Here is a 24,984-nt window from a genome sequence, read left to right as displayed (position 1 = left end):
GTGCTAGGGCTTTGCAGTACTGCCACCCTTACTTCTGTGCTGCTCTTTCTTCAGAGCTGGGCAGCTGGAGAGCGGCGGCTGCTGCCTGGGAGCCCTGCTCTGAAGGCAGAACCGGAGTCAGCAGCAGCACAGAAGTGAGGATGGCATGGTATGGTATTGCCCCCCTTACTTCTGCGCTGCTGCCTGCAAAGCTGGGGCTTCAGTCAGCAGCCGTCACTCTTCGGCCACCTAGCTCTGAAGGCAGCGCAGAAGTAAGGGGGGCAATACCACAAACCCCCTAAAATAACCTTGCGGGACACTCCCCTTCCCCGGGCAACTCCCTTTTGGGTTAGGATGCCCAATTTGAGAAATGCTGGTCTCCCCTGTGAAATCTGTATAGTATAGGGTAAAAGCACACAAAAGACCAGCTTTCATGGGGGGAGACCAGATTTCACTGTCCGTGACATGTTTTTCATGGCCGTGAATTTGGTAGGGCCCTAATCATCATCCAGTGGGTCTGTTTCCAGTGGGGACCTTCAGGGATCGGTTCTAGGCCCTATGCTATTTTTATCAATGGCTCGGAAGAAAATATAAAATCATCACTGATAATGTTTGTAGATGACCCAAAAATTGGGGAAGTGCTAAATAATGAAGAGGACAGGTCGCTAATTCAGAACCATCTGGATCACTTGGTAAACTGGGTGCAGGCAAACATGTTTTTAATATGGATAAATGTATCTAGGAACAAAGAACACAGGCCATACTTACAGGATGGGGGATTCTATCCTGGGAAGCAGTGACTCTGAAAAAGATTTGGGGGTCATGGAAGATACAGCTGAACATGAGCTCCCAGTGTGATGCCATGGCCCAAAGAGCTAATGCAGTCCTGGAATGCATAAACAGGAATCTTGAGTAGGAGTAGCGAGGTTATTTTGCCTCCGTATTTGGCACTGGTGTGACCGCTACTGGAATATTGTGTCCAGTTCTGGTGTTCACAATTCAAGAAGTATGTTGATAAATTGGAGAGGGTTCAGAGATGAGCCACAAGAATGATTAAAGGATTAGAAAACATGCCTTATAGTGATAGACTCAGAGCTCAATCTATTTAGTTTACAAAGAGAAGGTTAAGGGGTGACTTGATTACAGTCTGTAAGTACCTGCATGGGGAACAAACATTTAATAATGGACTCTTCAGACTAGCAGAGAAAGTTATAACACAATCCAATGGCTGGAAGTTTAAACTAAGCAAATTCAGACTGGAAATAAGGTGTAAATTTTTAATCGTGGGAGAAATTAACCATTGGAACAATATACCAAGGGTTGTGGTGGCTTCTCTGTCGGAAAAATTTTAATTCAAGGTTAGATGTTTTTCTAAAAGAGATGCTATAGGGATTATTTTGGGGAAGTTCTGTGCCCGGTGCTATACAGTTGGTCAGACTAGATGATCACGATGGTCATTTCTGGTCTTAGAACCTGTGGATTTAGGAAGAAAAACAGCAATCTCTCTCACTTCCCCCAGTGATTCAGAAAGTGGTTCAATAAAATCTGACTGAAGTTTTCCTTCTTTGTAGCCATTAGGATGGGAAACTTTTTTGTCCCCTTTCATCAGACAGCTTTGCTTTAATTTTTTCCAAAGAAGGTGGTTCAGAGGTCAGCCCCAATTCTGTTCCTAAGAGAAATTCAGATTTCTGTTTAAAATTATCATGTTCTTTGCCCTCACTTTATCCTAGACCCCCTTGCACCCTATAAAAACTACACACTTTACATGTGAAATTCTACTTCTGTAGAACTAAAGCCTGAGGAAGCCCAATGCTCTGGGAAATGTAGAAAGGGGATAAAGCATCACGATATTTTGTATGTAGATAGTTTATTTAATTCATCTTCCAGTTTTACAGGGCATCTAATCGAAGTTGTCTTGAAGATCTAGTTGCTCACTCCACTAGGAATCCATCTACTTTGTAGGCAGAAAGTCACAGCAAGCCTATTTCAGAATTATTTGGAAAGCGCTAAAACACTGACATGCTGCTTTCTTCATCCTTTGTTGTCTTTGAGGATAGAGTCCTTTGAGTCTTCCCTCAATGGTCTACGCCAAAGACCCTCTCTGACTGTCAGATGCTTGGACTAGATGATGGGATGTATCGCTTGATAATTGTTCTGTTCATTCCTTTTCAAGCATCTGGTATTGGTACTGGGCTAGATGGACCATTGGTCTGACCAAGTATGCCCATTCTTATTTTCTTTAACTAGAACACAAAATATCTTCCCCTCCCAACCTCCCCCCCCCTCAAAAAAAACAAACCCCAACCAAATAACAAACCTCTTGCCTGCCACTTAAACTTGGAAAAGGCAGAAAAGCCCAGCAGTTCCCAGCCTGATGAAGAAGGTGAGTTCCCATTCAGATAAGACAATTACAGGTAAGGAAACTAATTTTGTCATTTACACCCACCAAAGCCAGGAAATTCACAGCTGAGACTTTCTGCTCCTTGTTTTGCCCTTCGGGCTAGAGGTTCCAGTGTGTAGGTTGCATATCAGTGCACTGATAGGCCTCTGCAGTACCTAGGCACAATAGTGATAGAGAATTTCCTATAGTGGTTTTATCAGACAATTACAACTATTTTAAACTTAGCATCTTTACATTTTGAATGTGGAAATTTAAAATATTAATGACTTGAAAATGTAATTGGTGAATCTCTTAAACAGGAAAGGAGTTAGTGTTAAGTGTTAACTATGCATTTTCCTCTCAACACACCATGCAACATGTAATGCCTTTCCTCCCATTTAGGACTGCCTTTATTCATGGTCTCTCAGCCAGTGAAGAGCCTTTCATCCACCAATGCAAACAGCAAAAGGCAGACTCAGCCAAGCTGTACTCCAGCCTCGAGGTTGGCTGCCAAACAGCAGAAAATTAGAGAGATCCGGAATACAGATGTGCTGTGCACAGATGAAGAGGAGGATTTCCAAGCTACATCCCTGCTGCAGAGATATTCTGAGTGCGAGAAGCCATCAGGGAAACGTCAGTGTAAAACAAAACACTTGGCACTACAGGAGAGGAGAAGGAGGTCATCCCTGACAGGCGATGACACCACAGATATTGAAAACGCTGAAGATAAGGTATCTTTATTTAGACTTAATCATCCACTAACCACACTGAGTGTACAGCAGAGCCAGCCTACTCAAGCTAACATGTTATGGTGCCATGTACAAATATAGGACACCCTCACTGTAACAAACCCATTGGGATCCAAATCATTTGTTCATTAGAGCTAGGCGTTCTTTATAGCGAAAAAGTCCTGCCTCCAGGGAAGGAGGGCGGCTGACATTTCCTCCAGCTATGCTGTCAGCCCTCGCCGCAGCGGCAGGGGTCGAGGTGGATCTCGGGTTTGGGGTCGTTCTAGCCAAAGGGTCATTATTATGAAGGATGTTCTAGCAAAGGTGGACTGTAATTTTATTCAAACTCCTCCCCCTTTTTACTCTTTGCATATTATGAATTTGTTCTCTTTGTCTATCTGAGATAAAGCCTAGTGTGGGCATAAAGACTGAGCAGTTGTACATTTAGTAACAGTAGTAGATTTTTGTAATGAGAACAGAAATGTAATTCTTAACTGGCCAAATATATTCCCATCAGTGTATTGTTAAAAAAAGGGGGGAAAAAAATCCAATAATGATTTTGACAGATCACAGTAACAAGAAGATTCAGAAAGCGACCAGAGCCTACTTCAGACTGTGACTCTTCACCAGCCAAATCATATGAGCAGAAGCTGTATGATCGCCTGCAGCAGACTTCCTCATTATTACCTGTCTCTCAGCCCTCGCAGTTGCAGATTGCAAGCACCCCTCAGGAGACCACCCCAAGTCGTCCCATGCCGCCTGAAGCACGAAGACTTATTGTCAATAAGAATGCTGGCGAAACTCTTCTGCAAAGGGCAGCTCGTCTGGGATATGAGGCAAGAATCCCTTTTAAATACTCTGAATTGAGATGCGGGAGCTGTTTGCTTTGTTTTTAAAAAAACCTCATTTTTGTACACAGGACTAAAGTCACTTTGTGATTCTAGTTTATGTAATCCTGGTGCACTGATGAGGTAGCTACAAACAGATTTGTAGTTTATGCATTTCTACTCTTTGGGGGGGTGGTTGTTGTTGTTGTTATTATTGTGTATTAAAGCATCATTTAATTTGAATGTTTACAGTGATGGTGAGGGGCAAAACTGGATAACTCTCTTGGTTATAGGGTGTTCAAGACAGGCCTAAACCTGTGGTGCTGTGCACCCTGAACTCCTGTCATAGCTGCTGGGAGTGGAGGGCATGCAGTGCCTTGAGAACTGGACTCCTTCATAGGAAGGTTTTATAAGGGGTTGAAACCCCACCGCTATATTGTCTGACACTGTATAAAATCACAAATTAATGTTCCGTGTGGTGTATGGAGAGCTTTAATGAGCTGTGGTTTTGCTTTCCTTTTATATTAAGGACATGTAATTTACAAAAGAAAATGGACAGTTTTGATGTTTGAGCCAGAACGTAATGTTTGGTGTGTCCACTTGCGTGTTTGGATATATTGCAGAAAGTGTTCTGAATGTTTTTAGAGTTGGACGCTTCTCAGCATCTATACGTCTCTAAACAAACAGACCTGGCTTCTACAAAAATCAATTGCTGAATCCACCATCTCTGAGGTCTCAGAAACATGGTTTTATTTATTGGGAGAGGGGAAAATATAGTGGCATTTTGTAATAGCCTATTAGGGTCTCAATCTTACAAAGTATTGCTGTGACAAAAGTGGTTCATCACAAGTGTGATTACTGATTTGATGGTATTCGTCAGAGCAGGGATAAGGAGCTATAAAACTTGCCCTCGCTTTGAAAGAGGCAGTTTGGCCTGGGAGCTTGGGTTAGACAGAGGCTTGCTCCAGTTTTGAAGATTGAGTCAGCCTGGAAGCCAGGTTTCAGCAGAGGCCTGTCCAGCTTGAAAGATTTGCTCTAGCCCATAAAGATTTTGTCTTGTTTGGAACCTTTGTTTAGGCAGAAGCCTGTTCCAACTTTGGAAGGCTGAATTTAGTCTGGAAAATCTTTCGTTTAGCCTAGACAAACACTTATTCTAGTTCTGGGTTTTCTTACTTTAGCTAGAAGTTATATTATTATGAAGTTGCTGTGGGAATCTTCATAATTTGCATTACTTCTGTTCCCATGGGACCTGAAATTTAAACACAGGGTTTTTTTTAATGCTCCAGAGTCTTTCTTGCTCTTGCAGTAGCTGAGTCTCTGAACCACAGTTCCCATGTCAGACTGCTGTGTGATGCTCGTGAGCGCTCTGAGTCATCCCATTGAAGCCAATGGGACTACACACAGTGCATAAGGTTAAGCACATGCATAAGTCTGGGTAGAATCAGGGCAGGGCCGTCCCTAGCAATTCTGGGGCCCTATGCAGCCCAGCTGCGGGGTTGTGGCTCCGGGCTGCCGCGGGGGGGGCGGGGGGTGGAAGCAAGGGGGCTGGCTCCAGGTCTCCGCAGGGCAGGGGGTGCAGCGGGGCTGGCTTGGGGGGCAGAGAGGAACCACCCCCCAGCACTCACTGGCAGTGCGGCTGAGGCTGGGTCGCTGCACTCTGGCTGCCGGTGAGTGCTGGCCTAGCCCAGCTGCCGAGCTCAGGGGAGGGGGGCTGGCCCAGAGTAGGGGCTGGAGCAGTACGCAGCTGCGCAAGGCACCAGGAAATTTGGTGCACCAAATTTCCTAGTGCCCTACACAGCTACATACTTTGCGTATGGGTAAGGATGGCCCTGAATCAGAGCCTAAAACTCTCTCCCATAGTAAGGTGAACAGGCTCCGGATAGTGCTTTTCTCAAGTGGCTCCCGGAAGCAGTGGCATGTCCCGCCACTTCCAGCTCCTGTGTGGAGGCGAGGCCAGATGGTTCTCGGCCAGTGGGAGCTGCGGGGGCGGCGCTGGGGCAGGGGTAGCATGCGGAGTGGAGCCCCCTGGCTGCCCCTATGCATAGCAGCTGAAGGGGGGACATGCTGCTGCTTCAGGGAGCTGCGCGGAGCAGCCCCCGACCCTGCTCCTGGCTGAAGTGCCGGAGCGGGGCAAGCCCCAGGCCCCGCTCCCCAGCTGGAGCTCGAGGGCCAGATTAAAATGGCTGGCGGGCAGGATCTGGCCTGCGGGCTGTAGTTTGCCCACCCCTGATCTAGAGAGCATATATCCAAGTATACTGAGAGAGCTCAGTGTATCATTCTGTAGGTCCCCAGCAAATAACTCCAAATATATATTTAAAAGACACTTCATCTGTCTCTCTATGCAGGACTAGCTCTGTGATTTGCAGAGCTCTGTGCAAAGCAAGACAATGAGGCCCTTTTTTAGCTTCCTCTCCACCTAGGACCAGGTCCTCCTTTTGTAGTCCATGTTCTGGGGCTGCATCTGATGAAATAAATTATATGTGCATGCAGGGAGCCTTTAGTAGACGTAGAGTTGAATGATGCAGAGCATAAGTCTAAGAACCCCATTATGCTTATGTTGCATCTAACTCTAATTTGCTCTTTGTACTCCGTGAAACAGTGGGAGAGGCTCATTGGAAAATCGGAATTTAGCTTCATCCAGAAAAATTACTGGAACTCCCTTTTCAGTGTCCTTGTAGATAGAGGCTCTCAGTTGTCATTACTCATTCCCTTGCCAGTTCTGCACAGCCACATGACATTGAAAGTGGGGAGGACTTCTTCAGGTTTATAATGGTATGTCTACACTGCGATGATAAACCTGTGGCATCGGATCTCAGAGCCTGGGTCAGCTGACTCGGACTTGGGTTGCAGGGCTAAAAATAGAAGTGCAGACATTAGTGCCTGGGCTCCAGCCTGAGTCCAGAGACCCTCTTCCCCTCATAGGGTCTCTGAGCCCAGGCTTCAGCCCAAACCCAAATGTCCAGTTTTATAGCCCCACAGCCTGAGCTTCACAAGCCCAATTCACCTGACCCAGGCCAGCTGTGGCCATGTGGTGGGTTTTTTTTACTGCAGTGTAGACACATCCAAATAATCCTGAAGGGGGGTACAACACTGATGCAATGTTTTAAATGAAGGCAATGTATTTGACACTGCTTACAAGCCTTTGATAAAACTATTCTCTCCCTCTATGCTTTCTTAGCAGGTAATGTGCTTTTGTCTCCCCTCTCCCACAACACCTTGCCATTCTGAATGATGATTTATAATCCTGCCATCAGACCCTGTTGTAGATGACTAGTATAAAGAACATGCCTGGAATTTCAGAAAGTTTAGTGGTTTATGTTTGGCAGCAAAGGGGTCTCTCTTTGCAATAGGGCTGAGTAGCATTGGAAGCTCTAGAATCTCTGCAAGCCCCTACCCAGATTGTCCACTTACTTGTCTTCAAATGAAGGCTTACTTTACCTCCTTGACCATATTTGAACATTTTCAGTTCTAATTCTTGCGTAGTACAGTGTAGATGACTATGACTGTCACTTACCCTAGATTGGAGTATTTGTGTATGTGAGTGTGCGTGAAACAGGGATAAAGTATCTAGTGATAAATCTGGCTCTCATCTGGGCAGATGTGTAGCCTGGCTGCAGCCAAGAGGGCTACGTAAGCAAGTAGGGTGGAGTAGGCTTTGGCCCTATATGTCTTTAGGGTCTGATCCAAAGCACACTGACGGGAGTCTTTCCATTGACTTCAAGGCGGTTTGGATCAGGCCCTTAGTTAACTAGGATATTAGTATTATAAGTACATTCTGTACCGGATCCATTAAATAAATATTTATTTAAATGACTTAAGTACAATTTTAAGTACACTCTGTTGTTGCCTGTAGGGAGCAGAAAGCCACACACTAAAGGCTTACGTACTGTATTTGATTTGAGCTCAAATACTCCTTTTCATTCTGCTTGGTGCTTTTAGTTAGTGTTTGTACCTGAAAGTTTTCAACAATCTTCGCCCTAAGTCAATTCAGGATTACATCATGCCAGGAAAGGCAGTGGCATTAGGGAGACCCCTGGTAGCTGATGAGGGGAGGGCAATAAATGCAGGAGGAGCCTGGGAGAAGAGGACTGAAATTCCCCTCAGGGACTCTCCCCATTGTTTCAGTGGAGATCGAGGATGGGGTTTGCCTCATTATGGATCATGCAGGAGGCTTGGCCTGAACAATCCATGGATCCCCAGGATGCCCTGCAGGCTAGGACCATCTTCCCAGAGCCTTGTGCTTCTGTGCCACCTCCCAGCCACATGTTGTTCTTCCCTAGTCCCCTTTCCACGAGGCTGCATTGGAGCTGCGCTGGCCGCTTCCCCTGGGTTTCCCCCCGTAAGGTCGAGAAGAGGCTACCTCCATGGTGCAGAGCGGCTCAGCAGAAAAGGGAATACAGACTTCAGCTGTGTTATCTTATCTTATCCAGTGGTTTCCACACTGGATTGGGTGGAGGATAATCCATATAGCCATCTGTGGGTCTAGGGCAAGAGAACATGTTGCACAGAGAAAGCTGACCTGCATTTTCATGTGGAAAGGGAGAGATTCCCATTAAGATCTGGGAGTGGGGGGAAGATCTGCCCTCTTTATTTTAAATATGTTAAAGTTGTGGCGGGCATCTTACATTTTATAATGAGGATAGAATTAAAACTTAAAGCTTTTTAAATATGTGGTGTTTTCCTTAACATTACTATTTACTATTTAGCTAAAGAAGCTGCAGGCAGTGAAAACAGCTATGGTATAGCTTTTGCTGGTGGCAAGCTAGCTGGTTTTTTGGATTTATTAAGCTTGTGATGTTCAGATCACTGGTTTAAATGGGCCACATGAATATATCTAAATTAGCCCATGCGAGCTTCACAACCTTTCTCTAAGGTTAAAGAGAAGGAGGCTTATGAATCCAAAATGTTTGTGCTGCCACACGTTCATACATTCAGCAGTGATGGTTAAATTTTCTACGAGTTGAGTAAATCATCTTTAAAAAAAAATGTTAATGAGGCATATAATTAATTAACAATGTAGAGTTTTATGGTCTTCATGCTTACATTTTGTGGTTAATAACCTTCTTCTTGTTGCCTCTTAAGATGAACTTGTCCATCTTTTGTCATCCAGCTTTGGTCCAGTAAATGTTTTGTCCTAGAAAGTCTTTCCTTTTTACAAAAATAAAAATAAAATTAATAAAAGCTAAATTTGGAGGCTTAAAAATTGTTTTAAAGGGTAACTGCATTTTAAAACTACAGCTCAATATTATAGGAACTGCTGTTATCTAAAAGTCAGCTAGTTTGCAACCAATAAGGGCTTCATACTTAGTCCAGTAAGTGGGCTACATGCTACTCATCTTTTAAAGAGGATTGTGCCACATTCCACCTTCGAATAAGCACATGCAAATCTGAGTGCATAATTTGGCCCGTGGTGTTTAACTATATACAGTTGAGCAGTATTATATTTGAAACCAACATTACTAACTATTTTCCTGTTGCAGTGAAAAATTACTATAAAAGAAAATGGTTTGTTGTAGCATTTATCAGTCCCTTTTATGATGTCCCTTAAAATGTGTGTCTGCACGCACACATGAATTTCTACCAAAGTAAAAATCCCTTAGTCTGAAAATTTTCAACCAACATTTATGTTTAAAGCAAATTCAGGTTCCAGAATGAATTATACAGACCCTTTCAGGTAGGCATGGGGGAATTCAGGTAAAGACCATAGTTCTTTGATTTTGGCCTTCAGAATTATTAATAGGAACAATAAAGCTTTTGGTTGGTGAGACACCAGACTGCTGAGATCGAGGTAAATTGATCAGTGCACCAGCAGTAAGTGGCTGATGCACTTGATCCCAATGTCATGTGACTGGGTTTCTTTCCTTGGCTGGGATAGACAGCTCATTAGCTTACTGCTATCCACTTTAGTTTGGTTAGTGAGGGCCTGCTAAAAGAACAGCTTCATGCTGTATCCTAGATACCAATTCTCAGGTCAGGTATACCAAGAGCACAGATTATTGTAGGGTTTCTGGTAGATTTTGAAACTGAAAGAATATTATGCATTGAGCCCAGCATTTTATTTCTTCCTGTCTGAGAAAGGAAACTACCCCACATTGCTTCCAAATAAACATGCGGATAGTTCACTACTTGACCTTTAAAGGTAGAGAATGCAAAATTAATGGATTGCAGCTAATCTTAGAGCACATGAGCTGTTTTACTTACTGCATCATTTGTTTGTGCCTCCCACAAAAATAAATGAAACTTGCACTATTCCCAAATTTTTGGTTGACTGATGGAGCAGTCATTGTTTCAAGGTTGCATGAGAGCACAGAGCTGAGGATGGCCTAGGCCTTCAACCATGGTACATTTGACTGCAAGATGAATTGTGTTAAATCCACATGGCTTCCCACAGTGATAGGTTATTTATTGGAAACGAGCATCTGGCTCCAGTTCTGAATGAAGAAAATCACTATGGGTGAAATTCTGGCTCCATTGACTTCATTGGAGCTAGGATTTTCTTATGATTAGTTTTCTAATGGAAACCATTGTCCTTCATGTCTTTACAAACTTTCTTTATCAAGCTAACATTGAATACATTGCTGCTGTGCTTGGAACATTTTCATATACATATTTTAATACACGGGGATAAGATTAATAACCTTTCTAACAGTTTACATCAAGCAAATTCTGAGGAAACAGAAGCCATAATTTAGTGTGAAATGGGTACATCCTTTCTCTGTGTTTTCTACCATTAGTTAATGCAGAAAATCCCACTGGTGTGCATAGAGATCTTAGAGCTGCGCAATACAATGCTGCCTTGCTTGTGAAAAAACAGCGGTCTTTGACTTTTTTAAAATTTTACTTCTATGGGGATGAGAACCACATGATTCTTTCCTCCTTTTTCCCCCCCCCCCCCCCAACTTCTTTCCAACCTGAGACGGCCCATTCAAAGAGAGATAACCCAAACATGTTAAAGGTATGCACATCTCCACAGCAACAAATAACATGACCTATCTATTCTCCCCCCCTTCTCTATTTTCAGGAAGTGGTTCTGTATTGTTTGGAAAACAAGGTCTGTGATGTAAATCATCGTGACAATGCAGGTTATTGTGCCCTCCATGAGGCCTGCGCCAGAGGCTGGCTGAGCATTGTGCGACATCTCCTAGAATATGGGGCTGATGTTAACTGCAGCGCTCAGGATGGAACCAGGTTAGCAATGTTATAGTTACTAAGATAAAATAACTAGTGCTTTGTGGCACATTAATGAAATAACACATGATGGGATAAATGTCACATACATGGTATTAGCTGTTTTGAAAGAATGATTAAAGAAAATTAATTTCTCCAAAAGTTGGTGTCCTTTCTAGATCTATCACTCTTTGGTCTTGTAAATTCTGGAGTTAGCTAAAGTTTATACACTGGAAAATTTAGAACTCCTGTGAAGTAGTTACACCATGTTTCTTTAGAGTAGCAGCTGTGTTAGTCTGTATTCGCAAAAAGAAAAGGAGTACTTGTGGCACCTTAGAGACTAACAAATTTATTTGAGCATAAGCTTTCGTGAGCTACAGGTGCCACAAGTACTCCTTTTCATGTTTCTTTAGCACATCTGGCCTCTAACTGCCAATTCATTTTTTTTTCTGTTGTCCAAAACTGATGTGAGAGAATCTTCACACTCCTGCCACTTTCTTTTCCACTGTGGGAGACACATTTTTGTATTGTGGCTTGTTTGATTTACCGCTTGTTTTACCTATGAATTTTAATAGTGTTTGATATACTCGTATTTTTCTAGGAAATAGTATACTTGGCTCTCTGGAGTTTTATGACGTTTCTTATTGAACAGCCAGAGGAAACGATACCTGAAGGCTATGATCCTCTTTATACGTTCCACATCCTTTATTTTTGCTAAAGTTGTGTTTTTGCTCCATTAAAATTTGTGCCCAGCAACACTCTATTTGAGAGCCCCTCTTGCATTAGCTATATTTGTGTGTCTTGATACTCTAATTTGATTTATTTTTAATTTAAAACAAATTCCATTTAATTCAGCAAACAAGATTATTTTTAAAGTAGGTCTGTTCCTTTGGTGTTTTGAGTCGATGGTTCCTCTGCTGGCATATTTTGCCTTCCTCAGAATCCCCATATGCATTTAGTTCCTGTTTTGAGTAGATGCTGAGCCTTTTTCTGTAAGTGGGGGTTGAGGAAGTTGCCATGCATGATTTCTCAAGCTTTGAATGTATATCTCTTTGTGCTAAGAAAGTTCTTTATCTAATTTAATCGTAAATGGTTCATCCTCTGATCTGGTGACAACTTTTCTTAAATATATTAAGGAGCATGATTTCTTGGGGGCAGGTTATTTTATATTCTACTTCTTTTAAAAATCCTAGGGGGAAGGTGCTCCTGCAGTTAGTTAACTTGAATGTTTTATCAGATCCCACCTTCTACCCAAGACATAAAATTAGCATAACTGTGACTCTGTCTCTTTTTTTTGTTTTGAAAGTTTTTGCATATCAGCTTGAAATAGTTGGTGGGAGGATTCAGAAAAACAAAGCTCCAAGAGTCCTGCTAGAGATGGTCCATTAGAAGTCCATGATGGTCTGTCATTACCAGCCCATCAGTTTGGAAAGATGTTTCTGGAGAAACATTTAATCTAGGGCTGAATAGTAAAAAAATTCCTTTCCCATGACCCACCTCTTAAAAGTACAAAGGGGAGAGAAAGGGAGAGATCTTAAACATCCAAACAAAAAACCCTCCACCAAACTGTTGTCTACTATCTCTGGGACTCCGTAAATCAGTCACGCATAAGTAAGGTTGCCATAAAAAAGAATCCTAAATGGCTTCTAGCTCACTTGCCAGAATAATCCGTATAGAAAAATGACTTAAGAAAGTTTCCAAACAGTTGTTAGTATGTATAAGTTCAAATTCACAAATGGAGATTATTCCAGTTATGCCAGGGAAGAAATATTAGTGCGTATGCACTCAGGAGCTAGTCATATTTCTTTGACGTGTTTTGGAAAAAATGTGTCTTAAAATACAATTTATCATCATCTTGTCTGTTCAACAGCTCACTCATAGGTGTTGCCCTCAGAAATCATCCTGTGGTTCCCTTTGCTTCCTGGTGGCAGATTCTCTTAGCTGTTTCAAAGGCTTCTGAGTAGGACAGCGTATTCCAAATCAGATCTGCCTGGGTTGTTTCTTGGAGTTCAGCAGGATACAGAACACAAGTTTTTGTGAAGGATTCCTTAAGGAGGATCATCTCCTCCTCCGTTTTGGCTTCTATAGCCAAGCCTGTATCTGAGTATAAGATAGTGCTGGTCATAAGACAAATACCGTTTTTCCCTTGGAGCCTGAACTGTATTTTCTCCTGTAAGCTTGTATGTGCCAAAAAAAAAGGGGGGGGGGAGGGGTTTTCTCAGCCACCTTGTGTTTTTCATCTCTTCTGCTACCGAGTATGTTCTCCACTTATCAGATCAAAGGAACAGCAGTCAAATACAAAATGTTGACTGCCTTATTTTTTTCTGAACTAAATATACATTATTGCCCTCTGATGGGGAACGCTGATGTTGCCAACCAACGATTCTCAGAGTTCCATCAGATTGCTGAAGTGAGTTTAAGGCCAACCCACAGTGACACATCTATGTGCACTATCTGTTTCTCTGGTCTGCCTGTCTTGGCTTTCAAATTGATCCCAGTTAACCAAATTTAGGATCTGAATTATATTGCCTTCTACCTTTGGTCAGCTCTGTTGGTTGGCTCTGTCAATGAAAAGATGTGACAGCTAAGGTTATTGCTGGAGTCTGAACGATATGACACTGTCTTTGTGGCTTCCTGAAATCTGAGGGTTTTATGAAATCACTGTAAAGTCTGCTATATATAATTGTCATGCATATAATTTTCCTCATGTTGAGTGCCTGGGTACTGTAGTGATGTGTACTTCAAAAAATAACTTTGGTTTGATAAGTCACTGGGCGGTCTCCTCTTGTCTCTGGCGTTTTTAGATATGCATATTTAAAATAGAAAATAAGGCAAAGTACATGAATGGAAGAAAGTTTCCTGAGTAATACTTGGGTGTTCTTGTTTATTACTTACCTTTTATATTTTTTGAAGGGTCCAAATCCTATGAAATATTGCTGAACTAAAAAAAAAACCTGAGTAACAGAAGAAATTAGAGGGTGCAACTGCATTTTGGTGTCATGAGTAGGGCACAGTCATGTTACCCATACTCCCACTGAGTAATAATTTAAGCCAGTGATACTACTTGTGGATTAAAGTTTAATTCAGTGAGAACAAAGGTGGCAGAATCCAGCCAGTATTGAATACAGTGATCTTGGGTGTCAAATGTGGTTTTAGAAATCCAGTGCTAGGTGAATGTTCACTAGAATACTTAGTTATTGCTGTAGTGTCAGCCTTTGCGAATACATGTCTATTTTGTTGCTAAACTATTGGCTAATCAAAGATTATTGTAGAAAAGATTGAGATCTTTAAGTTGTGTCTGAAAGATGCTCTTAACTGTATTCTGTTTAAATATTAGTAGTAGATAGACTGTGCGTAAGGGGTTCTGATAAACATTTTCTTTCCCAGATAGAGATGTATTTGCTCAACAACGGGTGTAAGACAGCCATCTGATATTTGCAAGTACCATTATTGGCATGTTGGGCCTTATCTCTTCCTTCTTATTTGTAACAACGAATGTGCACTTTTCCATTTTTTCATGATCAGACATTCTTCAGCTGAGATGCAGGCTGTTTTAAACCTAAAAGTTTTTTACGCTGGGGATGCTGAAGTCTGATGCACATTGCAACCATACATTTCTATTACCAGGCTCTCTCTCTTGTCACAGATTCTGTGGTCAGTTCTCTAGGACACTACACTCACTCTTCACGGTCAGTTTTTTGTTCTTTTAGCAGCTGAATTTAGTCAGTCCTCTTCCTAAGGACCAAGCCAAAACTGGTGTCCTCCTATGTTTTTTCCTGTGTTAATCTTGACAAGATGATCTCCTGTAACAGCTAATTTTACTAGAGGAACTTCAACTGGGGTAGCCACCCTCCAAGCAGGTTGCACCTCATATGCTCTTATAGGGGTAGCCCCTTTATATAAAGGTATGTATTTAAATAAAAATCTGGCACGGAGACACTACAGTGCCTAATAAAATAACAAACTACTAAATTACAGGGCTACCGTTGCAGCAAGGGAATTCTGATGGCGTCATAAAGACTGAGCACAAAACTTGAATGGCATGTGTATTGCTAGCACCCAGTGATGGAATTATAAACCCCTGCTTGCCAATTTTCCTAATTTAAGAGGAGATAAGAAGAGGTGATACATGGGAGAGAATCTGAATCCATGCTTTTGTGTAGGATGCTACTGCTTTGGCAGCCCACCCCTGTTCCCAAGGAGGGGCCTCCTGCCTTTGTAAGGGCTTGTCTACACACAGGTTGTACCACTTTAATTGTACCCGTAGGTATAGGTAGCAATTCCTTTTGAAATTCCCATAAAATAAATACTTTGTGGGAGGTGGTAGTGAATAAAGCCCTGTATGGGGATTCCAAGGGAACTTTTTGTAAAATAACTATTATTTCATGCATTCTGGTGTATCTTTATGGACCAGAGGTAAAATTTGTCATCCCTGGCAGAAGTACTTTAGCAGCTTACAGAGAGGGCAATAAACGCCACTTGAAACAGGAAATCTCCTTATATCTCCCCTTCATCAGTATAAATATTAGTACCTGCTTGTGCCTTTACACTGTTTTGGTAGGGACTTCATTTGCTAACCCCGTATGCTTACAGTGCGACGACTGTCTGTTTTATTCTCCCATCTTTCCTCCTCTTTATCTACCCTATCTCTAGATATATTTTCCTCTTGTTCTGAGTGGTGTACTCCTTTCCTTTTCTCATTTCCTCCTCCTCCTGTCTCTCTCTCAACCTTTCCCTGTGTTGTTCCCTCCCCTTCTTCATGGTCTTGTATCTCCCATTTTTTTTCTCAAGCCACCTTAACTTGTCACTCCTGCTACCTTTTTTTTTTTTTTTTTTTGAAGAAAGCAGCCTCCTCACCTCCCCCTCTCTCACCCAACTGCGGACAGCCAAGGGAGACAAAAAAGAGGCACTTCTCCGTGGCAGGGAGGGATGGAGGGTGGGTAAGGAAGCTCAGACAGTTCTGCTTGCCACTGGGGTGTGTGCGCGCAAAGAAGATAGGGCTCTGAGGCCCTGAAGAGCAGCTGCTTCCTGTGCAGGCTTCCTGCTGCACTAAAGTAGGGGAAGCAGTTCCTCCAGGTCACTTGCTGCTGGGGGGAGGGGAGGGGAGTTAGACAGCTGCTCTGCACAGCAAGCTGCAATCATCACAGGCCAGTAGGGGGGAGGAGATAGAGGAGCAGGGATGGCCCTCTGAGCCCATCACTCATAGCCTCAGCCAAGCCTGCCCCCAGAGGAGTGACACTGAATGCAGCAGGTGTTCTGATCTCTCTCCTATGCTCAGTCAGACCTGCTGTGACAGACCTCTTCACAATCTGGGTGACCCATGGAGCAGGAGCAGCACGCCTCCATAGAAGAGTACAGCAGATCTGATACTGCTTCCCCTGCGGAGGCCCCCTCAGGGCAACTACATTGATTTAGTAACACTAGTGCAACTTCTACACAATGTTCCTTGTGTAGACAGGCTTTGAGGAACATCTCAGACAAACCACTTCTTTAAAACATAGTTAAGACTGTAAATAAATATCAATAAAAATAATTGTTAGAAAATCATAATGATAAGACACTGAAAGCCAAAGAATTCAAAGTTTAAGGCTCCAATAAATGTCACTAACAGAAAATTTGTACTTAATGTCTGCAAACAGTCTAACTCTGACCTGCTATCAGTGTTCATCCCCTCTAGCCAGCAAATATCTGCTTTAGTCCCCTACAGGTACCAGACCTTGTGTGCATTTTCAACATAGTTCAGAGGTTGTCCCTTCTGCTATTACCAATACAAATATATACAATAGCTCAGCAATCGCATATGGGCCAGTGACTCAGACTTCAGCTTCTCTTCTTTCTATGTACGTTCTTACACCATGTTCATCACCATAGTATTGGAATGCCTTCCAGTAGTACATTAAGCCACTTGGCTACACATCTTTCACATGTTGTTTTTTCTCTTGTCCTCCCCAGCAGGAAAAGCGTGGGTAGTGGAGTGTCTTGTTTTGGTAGGGTTTTATATTTGGTTGTCTCTTTTTAATGCATGTTGCTATGTGTTTTGTGTTGGAGATGGCAAGGTCAAAGAAATGCGCCTTGTGTTTGGAGTGGAAAGTGGTGAGGTTTGTGGTGAGAGTTCATCACTTGCTCTGGGGGAGTTCACTCCACTGTCTCAGACCAGCCCTTGAGAAAGTTCTCTCTTCAGCACAGACAGGCTTTGCCCTTATTGTACAGAGTTCTGTTGTGCTAGAGGAGTGTAGAAGCAAGGAACTCCAAAATTTCTTCTTGTCCATAACAGCCTCAGCTGCATGGGCCACCAGAAGCAGATTGGACTGGTTCTCTGCTCACTACACTACGGGCTTGAAGCAGGAATTACTGGGTGGTGATCTGTGGCCTGTGTTATGCAGGTCAGAGTTGATGATCATAATGGTCCCTTCTGGCTTTAAAAATCTATGATATGACCTAAAATACCATATCAACTTCATGGTCTTAATCCTCATTTTCAAGGCATTCATTGGTTTGGGGCCAGGATATCTAAAAGTTCTCATAAAGCTGTGGGATGAGGACCAGACGTGACAACTCCATTCCTCCGGCACAATCGAGCTGTCCATTGAAAGGGTAAATTCGTTTGTGTACTAGAGGCAGAGTTTTCTCAGTGGCCTGTGGAAAAACTGGGGGACAAGCTTCCACAGAAACCAAGAACCACCTCAAACCTCACCAACTTCTACAAAAGTGCAAGGTGCACATCTTCCACTTGCTTGTCTAATATCAACACACAAAATAGTGTTCATAAAATTTATAAAAGTAAGACACCACACTAAAGCGATTTTCTATTTGGGGAATGAGACCGAGACGGAATCGCATATGACGGATGTTAGTCACATTGCATCGTTTGCTTCTGGAAAGTACTTGGATGCTACCGTGATGAGGGCAGTATAAGACACTGTATAGTGTAGAATTGAATAAAAAGCGCGCACAGTTTTGATAGTTACACTCTAAATGCATCCGATGAAGTGAGCTATAGCTCACGAAAGCTTATGCTCAAATAAATTTGTTAGTCTCTAAGGTACTACAAGTCCTCCTTTTCTTTTTGCGAATACAGACTAACACAGCTGCTACTCTGAAACCTGTAATTGTAAACAGTATCTTACTTTTTCTTGTGTCTGGAAATACTTGAGTTTGAAAGCTTAAGTTCCCTTGTGTGTCATGTTTAGCGGTAACAATGCTCCTATTTGGTAGCCTAAAAGTGGAAGTCTATAAAAGGACTCTTACCTCTTGGAGAAAGTGAATTTACTCTGCTTTAGAGTCTGTTGAATGTAAACACCTCTTCTGGATCTACATGCCTCCTCTACTCACTTCCTTCTAAAAGCTGGGATTTTAAGACCTATTGCTCATTAGATCAATGGTGTAGTATGTTGACTTTCAAATAACTCCAGTTACATTGACTCGGTATTTTTAAAGACAAATATTAATTACAATTTGGGGGGGGGTGTCTTAACTTAGAATTATAGGCATGCACAATAGTTTACTGCTTCTGTAGGCTCAAAGGATACTTTTAGGTTTTTTTTCACATTCTTAATGTTTGTTGCTGTAAAACTTCTAACTTTATTATATAACTTTACACTAGCTATTAATCTTAATGCAGCATTTTTGATTTTTAGATTAATAGTATTCTGCAAGTGGAATTTATTAATCATGCTGTGAATATATATAAACTACCACTTAAATAAATATACTGTGACATTTTAATTCATGGCAAGTTTTCACAGATGGCTCCTATGTACTTAAGTTAGAACCTTTGGGTAACTTTGACTTTCAGCTATCCTCTGGGTAGATATGTAAGTGTGTCCTCCCCAGCACATCCAATTAAGTTAAATTGGCTGAAATTTGGAATGTTATTGTGCTTTGCCTATAGTGAAGTATATTGTGGTGATACAAATTTGTTCAAATTCTGCACTCCATTATATCAGTGTAATTATTACAGTAACAACTGAGAGGTGCTAGGCAATGTACAGGCATATAGCAAAAGTGCCTTTTTCCAAATTGCTTTTGCTCTGAAAAGAAACTGTGGGGAAAGATGAAATGATGATGCACAAGCAAACGGTGCAAGGTAGTGATTGGTAGATCTCTTGATAGTTCTATGTTGATTTTTTTAATTTGTCTTGTGTGTGTATATATAAAGTGTGTGTATACCATATATAATCTGAAGTCAGTGGAGTCACTCCTTATTTACACTGGGGAAAGGGGGTAAACTTGGCCCACTGTTTCTAAAATTTTAACACTAAGACCTCTTTTTCTAGGCCGATCCATGATGCAGTAGAAAACGATCACTTAGAAATTGTCCGCTTGTTACTTTCTTATGGCGCTGATCCAACGCTTGCTACCTACTCAGGTAGAACTATTGTGAAAATGACACACAGTGAACTGATGGAAACGTTTCTAACCGGTGAGTAACTCTATACTCTGTCTGCTATTGTGAATGTAATGTGACATTTCCTGTCTCTGCCTCCTAGGTGCCAAACAACCAAAGCTTTATTGTTCAATGTAAATAACAATTACTAGAACACACTTAAGTGACTTTATATTTTGCCTGCCAAGAAAACACTGAGTGGTAGAAATTAGAAGCATGTCTATGGATAATGTCGTCTTCTATGCTATGTGGGATGTGTGATATGCTGCCATCAGATTTTATGGTTTGGAGACCAGCTAATTGGACATTGATCAGTGTAGTTTCTATTGGTACATAAAATTTTGCTTGAAACTAAAATAAAATTACCAAATGTTATAGCAATATGTTAAGTATAATTAGTTACAGCTATTCAGGTGATACAGATTTTTTACCTTTTAGTGTCAAGTTTTAGAGAATTTTTTTTATTCCTCCCCTTAGTTTTCACCTTTATAAAAGTTCAACCTACCATTTTATTTTTTAAAAAACTATGATATGAAGGAGTTGAATATGTAAATGGAGTGGGTGGGTGTGGAATTATTTTAATACCTTAACTTTCCCTGTTAAGGTAAACACAATTGAAAATCCTTTTGTCATTTCATTGGCTCACAACTGAAAAATATCCTATTCTTTTATCGTTTGTAACAAACGAGTTTAAGTACTTGTGTATAAATACAAAATGGTACTGTTTGCGGAATCGTTAGTTGCTTTAGGACTGTATTGGAGTCCAATGGGTTGGCATTCTCAAATTAATCCTAATGTACTTCCGTCTTATTCACTGGTAAATGCCCCAAAATTAAGGCTATTCACAAACTAAATACTGCCTCACAGTTATGTAACCTTAGGGCTTGTGTTCTCTATTGGGGTAAGTCGATCTAAGTTACGCTACTCCAGCTATGTGAATAACATAGCTGGAGTCAACATAGCCTAGGTCGTCTTACCCTGGTGTTTTCACTGCACTGCGTCGATGGGAGATACTCTCCCATCGACTTACCTTACTCTTCTCGGGGAGCTGGAGTTGACCGGGGAGCGCTCTGCCATCGATTTAGGGGGTCTTCACTAGACTTGCTAAATCAACCGCCGCTGCATCGATCGCAGCAGCCTGGATCCCCAGTGAAGACCAGCCCGTAGTGTGAAAATCTTTTCCCTTCTCATGTCTGCTACTTACCTCCCAAATTCCTTATCTTTGAAAATTGTGGAGAATGGAAAAATTTGATTTTTTTTCAAGGGCTCAAGATTGCATCTCTCAGAAAATTAAGGTGCTGCAGTGTAAAGCTCAGGAATTCATGGGTCAAAATTTGTCTCTGCAAAGAGTTGGGTTTTGTTGAGGATTTTGAGGGGGGTGGAAGGGACCCCTAGGGCTTGGGGGGAGATGAGAAAAGTGTATTCCAGGAATAGTCACAAGAATGGTATTCTTCATAGTATGTGCATCAAGAATATGTTGTGGATTTTAGATGGGAGGTATGAAGAATGCATATTGTGACTCTGGCAAGCTTAGCGGGCAGTGTATCATACAGCTTTCCATTCTGATGAGTTTGTTTTTGTTGTTGTTTCCCTCTCTAGAGTATTTAACTGACCTGCAAGGTCGAAGTGTGGATGACCCTGGTTTGTACTGGGATTTCTGTGGCAGCTCTGTGTGTGGTGAGCAAATGTTATCCTTTATTTTTTGTATGTGAAGAAGTTTCAAAACATTATCTAGCATGTGGGGGGGTTTCTTTTGCTATATGCCAGAGGAAGTTTTGAAGGGAAGTGTCTAGTTTTATTTACTGCGTCAGTTACAGGATGATCAAGCAAGACTTGCAATATACACCTAATGCTGATTGGACCCGCCTTTTTTTTTTTTTTTTTTTAAACTAGATCCAAAGGATGAATCTGGTTTTGACATCCTGGCAAATCCCCCTGGCCCAAGTGATGAGGATGAAGATGGCTATAGCGATGTGTTTGAATTTGAATTTTCAGATGGGCCTCTCTTGCCATGTTACAATATCCAAGTGTGTCTCTCTCAGGGGTAAGAACTGATACCGATTTATGAAATAATCTGTTTGGGGTAGCAGGAGTCAGTGCCTGAATGCTGCTTTTAGAATAGCACAATTTAAACTCTACATTGTATTTCTGTAGAGTTATTCATACCATGTGCCACTGTGTGAGGTGGTAGGGAAGAAAGCTGATATGTCAGTTCTAGGGTGGAGTTCCAAAAGCGTAAGGGTACGCAAAGAAATTGCAGTCTAAACATTCTGCTTGTGCTGACTGTATTTGCCATAGTATAAAGTGCTTTACAAAATGCTGTTAGCATAGATAGCTGGTTTTACATCCCAGAAAAGAGTGAATTACTGTTTTAACCCAAGACACATCAAACGTCCTTCCACCACCCAAAAAAGGATCTTGATGGTCCCAAAATAACACATTTGCTTCTGGCAGATTAATATTAAGTAATTTAACATTTTATCTTGAAATTTTTCCTTGTGAATTTGCATCTCTTTATCACTTAATAGACACTTCATGAGTGACAACATGGCAGCGTTACTACAGTTTTAATGCTCCAGTGCAAAGCTGGATTTGATCCATGAATAATGCATTGGATCAAACACATCGAGAAATGGCTTATAGCATGTTGGTTGTATACAGATATAGGAACACTGTTAATCACAAGCAGAAACCTGGACTGTTTTAGTTGTGTAGTATCTCCTAAATGTGAATCAGCTCAGTAAACAACTGTTCATAGTTTGCAACAGTTGCAGAACTTAAAACTACAGTGTTTCTTCAGAACCTATTATTTCTGAAGAGTTTTTATAAGCCATGTTGGACTAGCTTTTTTTGACTGTGGTTAAATAATGCTCATTAATCAAAATTTGACAAATATAAAAATTGAATTTAATATTTAGTATTTAATATTAATCTGAAAAATCCACTGTTTTTTCCCATTAATTGCTTTTTTAGAATTCATAGCTGCCCAAGATACTGATTATTTAACTGTAAGCTAACTCTTGATTGCTAAATAAAAAGCAAGGCTTCATTGTGTAAACATTTACACATGTGAGTAGTGGTCAGTGTGACTGTTCACCTGTGTAAAATTATGAACCACAATTTACGGGGTCAGGACCTATGTTGATATATCATATGACCAGCCTGTCGCACAAAAGCCGTGGATGACATTAGTATTCGTATATGTCTATCTACATGCAGCTGGACACTGCTAAATTCTAATCCCACAGCTAGTCTCATTGATGCAAATAAAAGTGTTTGCGGGAGTATGGTGAGCAGGATTTGACATACGATGTAAAGCTACTGCTTACATAACCGGGATGATTATAACTTCATGTAAATTATTTAAGCCCTTTTTTTTGTTCTGCAGACCACGAAACTGGCTGTTGCTGTCGGACATAGTAAAGAGGCTGAAAATGTCATCCCGCATATTCCGTTGCAACTTCCCTAATGTAGAAGTTGTCACGATCACTGAGGCAGAGTTTTACAAACAGACGTCTTTGAGTCAGTTGTTCTCTTGTGCTAAGGACCTTGAAGCTTTTAATCCAGAAAGCAAGGAACTCTTGGACTTAGTAGAGTTTACAAGTGAACTTCAGACTTTACTTGGATCTTCACTTGAGTGGTTGCATCCAGATGATGATAATCTCTCTGATATCCATTGGTGAGCCACCAGGACATTTAATGTATAGTACCATATAAAGTTAATTCTTTATGTATATGTGTTAAAAATGCAATTGTTTCTGTAAAGAAAGGACACTATTAAATATTAAAATATCTTTCCTTTATATAAGAGATTTGAATTCCATTTTGATGGACTTTGGGACTTTTTTTTTTAAGAACTTTAATCAGTTTTTACAAAATTGTTATATAATGTTTCTTTAAATGCACACAGGCTTTGGGATACTTTTTGTTTTTACTTGGAACACATTTAAAAAATATAACACACCCACACATTGACTTTGTTTCATACAAAGCACTGATTACACAGAACATACTTTTATAGGTGATGTGATCAAAGTCATGTGGCTTGTTTGGGAGATAGAATTTGGTAAGGCACTTCATGATATTATTTTTGTTTACAGAATTACCTGCTTCGGCCAGGTAAGCACTATTGAATATAATTCAATAGCTTGTAATATAAATTAAAACCATATCCATATACACCAACTAATTGTATGAACTTTTATATCCTAATTTAAAAGCTGTGAAATTTAGTTTTCACACATCAAACCGGATTGTTTATATATGTTTAAACATTTTATGCTCTTTATTTAAAGAAGACTTTGAACTATTTTTTCTGTATCTTGTAAAATATTGAAAAACTAACATATGTTGAAGTGGCTTGAAACTGTACATAAACTAAAATTTTCTGAATTTGTGTGTTTACGTTTGAAATCTCTGTTTTAACTTTGTAAGTAAATTCTCCTGCCTTTGTATTTATATTTTACAAAAATTTTCTTAAAGGCAATAAAACTGTTGAGAAAATGAAGATGTTGAAATGAGTTTTATTCTGTGCACGATTATAAAACAAATTAGCTTATTAAAGTTTGTAAAAGGAGGATCTGATATCATTTACTGGAGCCAAGCAGGAATGGCGCAGGTGCTAGGGAGCCATTTATAAAATACGATGTTGAATCTATATTAGCCTTCTACGATCAAGGTCAAAAGAAAAATATCTCATGAGCCTTTTACAGGGACAGACGTTTAAAAAAACTGTAGTCACAAGACTTTCTGGAGTACATTTTCGTTAAAGAACGGTGAATCCATTTACTATGTTTTTCCGACTTGTCATCTTTAAAGTTGGACTGATTTGAATTTTTTTTCTCAGTGGTTCCTAATGGGGAAAAAAATGAGAGAGGGTAGATGTTCTGTTAGATAATTTCTGTATAGCGGCATCGAGTATGTGGGCACACTGTGGGCACTTCATGTGTGCTCTCCTGTTACATAAGAGACAGCCTTGAACCAAATTCCTGGTTTTAAACTTCATACCTTTATAAAGTGCCTTACCAAAATATCCTGAAACCAAATCCTTCCAGATCCGGGGGTTTTGGCCTCCAAATGTGGATCTAACCTTCCTAATTGTCTAGGTCTTTTGATTCAGTGTTCAAGTTTGGTACATTAGATGAACAGGTTCCCATTGTGAACCAGATCTTGAGTTTTTTGTTTCAGATCCATCTCTAATATTAAAGTGTGCCCTGTGTGAAAACCAAACACTTAAACCTCCTTATACGTCAGTTTTGCAATATATTGGATGTTCTCTCTGACCAGTACTACCGTCAGGTGCTTAAATAGATTTAGAAGCAATGCAGTTAGCCAAAGTAAAATGCCTACAGGACTGAAATCGAAAGGAAATGTTGAGGGCTGTCATACAAACATCTGACTTTCTATAGACACAGTAAGGTTTTTATTTTTTCTTGGGTTGTTTTCTCTTTTGCACTGTGACACTTCCTCCATTGTATTAAGATTTGGGGAAATACAGCAAAGATTCATATTGTGCCA

At 40.9% G+C, this 24,984-nt stretch overlaps 1 protein-coding gene across 6 annotated transcripts in view; it reads left to right on the top strand.

Annotated features, from left to right (window-relative positions):
* The window catches only part of BCOR (BCL6 corepressor), a 66,962-nt gene extending 43,017 nt beyond the window's left edge, over positions 1-23,945 (top strand). For 3 of the 6 annotated variants that reach the window (XM_074968914.1, XM_074968922.1, XM_074968905.1), the window contains 7 exons: positions 2,762-3,090; positions 3,654-3,923; positions 10,936-11,102; positions 19,358-19,503; positions 21,067-21,144; positions 21,361-21,511; positions 22,856-23,944. In XM_074968914.1, coding sequence (XP_074825015.1) covers positions 2,762-3,090; positions 3,654-3,923; positions 10,936-11,102; positions 19,358-19,503; positions 21,067-21,144; positions 21,361-21,511; positions 22,856-23,150 — 1,436 coding nt within the window. In that variant the 3' untranslated portion in view covers positions 23,151-23,944. Of the gene's footprint in view, positions 1-2,761; positions 3,091-3,653; positions 3,924-10,935; positions 11,103-19,357; positions 19,504-21,066; positions 21,145-21,360; positions 21,512-22,855 lie in introns of all 6 variants that reach the window. The other 3 variants (XM_074968951.1, XM_074968942.1, XM_074968932.1) reach the window with 2 other exon arrangements.
* The last annotated feature ends 1,039 nt before the right edge of the window (positions 23,946-24,984 follow it).

This window comes from Natator depressus, chromosome 1, assembly GCF_965152275.1.
Source record: "Natator depressus isolate rNatDep1 chromosome 1, rNatDep2.hap1, whole genome shotgun sequence".
NCBI lineage: Eukaryota > Metazoa > Chordata > Testudines > Cheloniidae > Natator > Natator depressus.
Note: the sequence above shows the minus strand (reverse complement) of the source record. Positions and strands in the feature narration are given on the sequence as shown.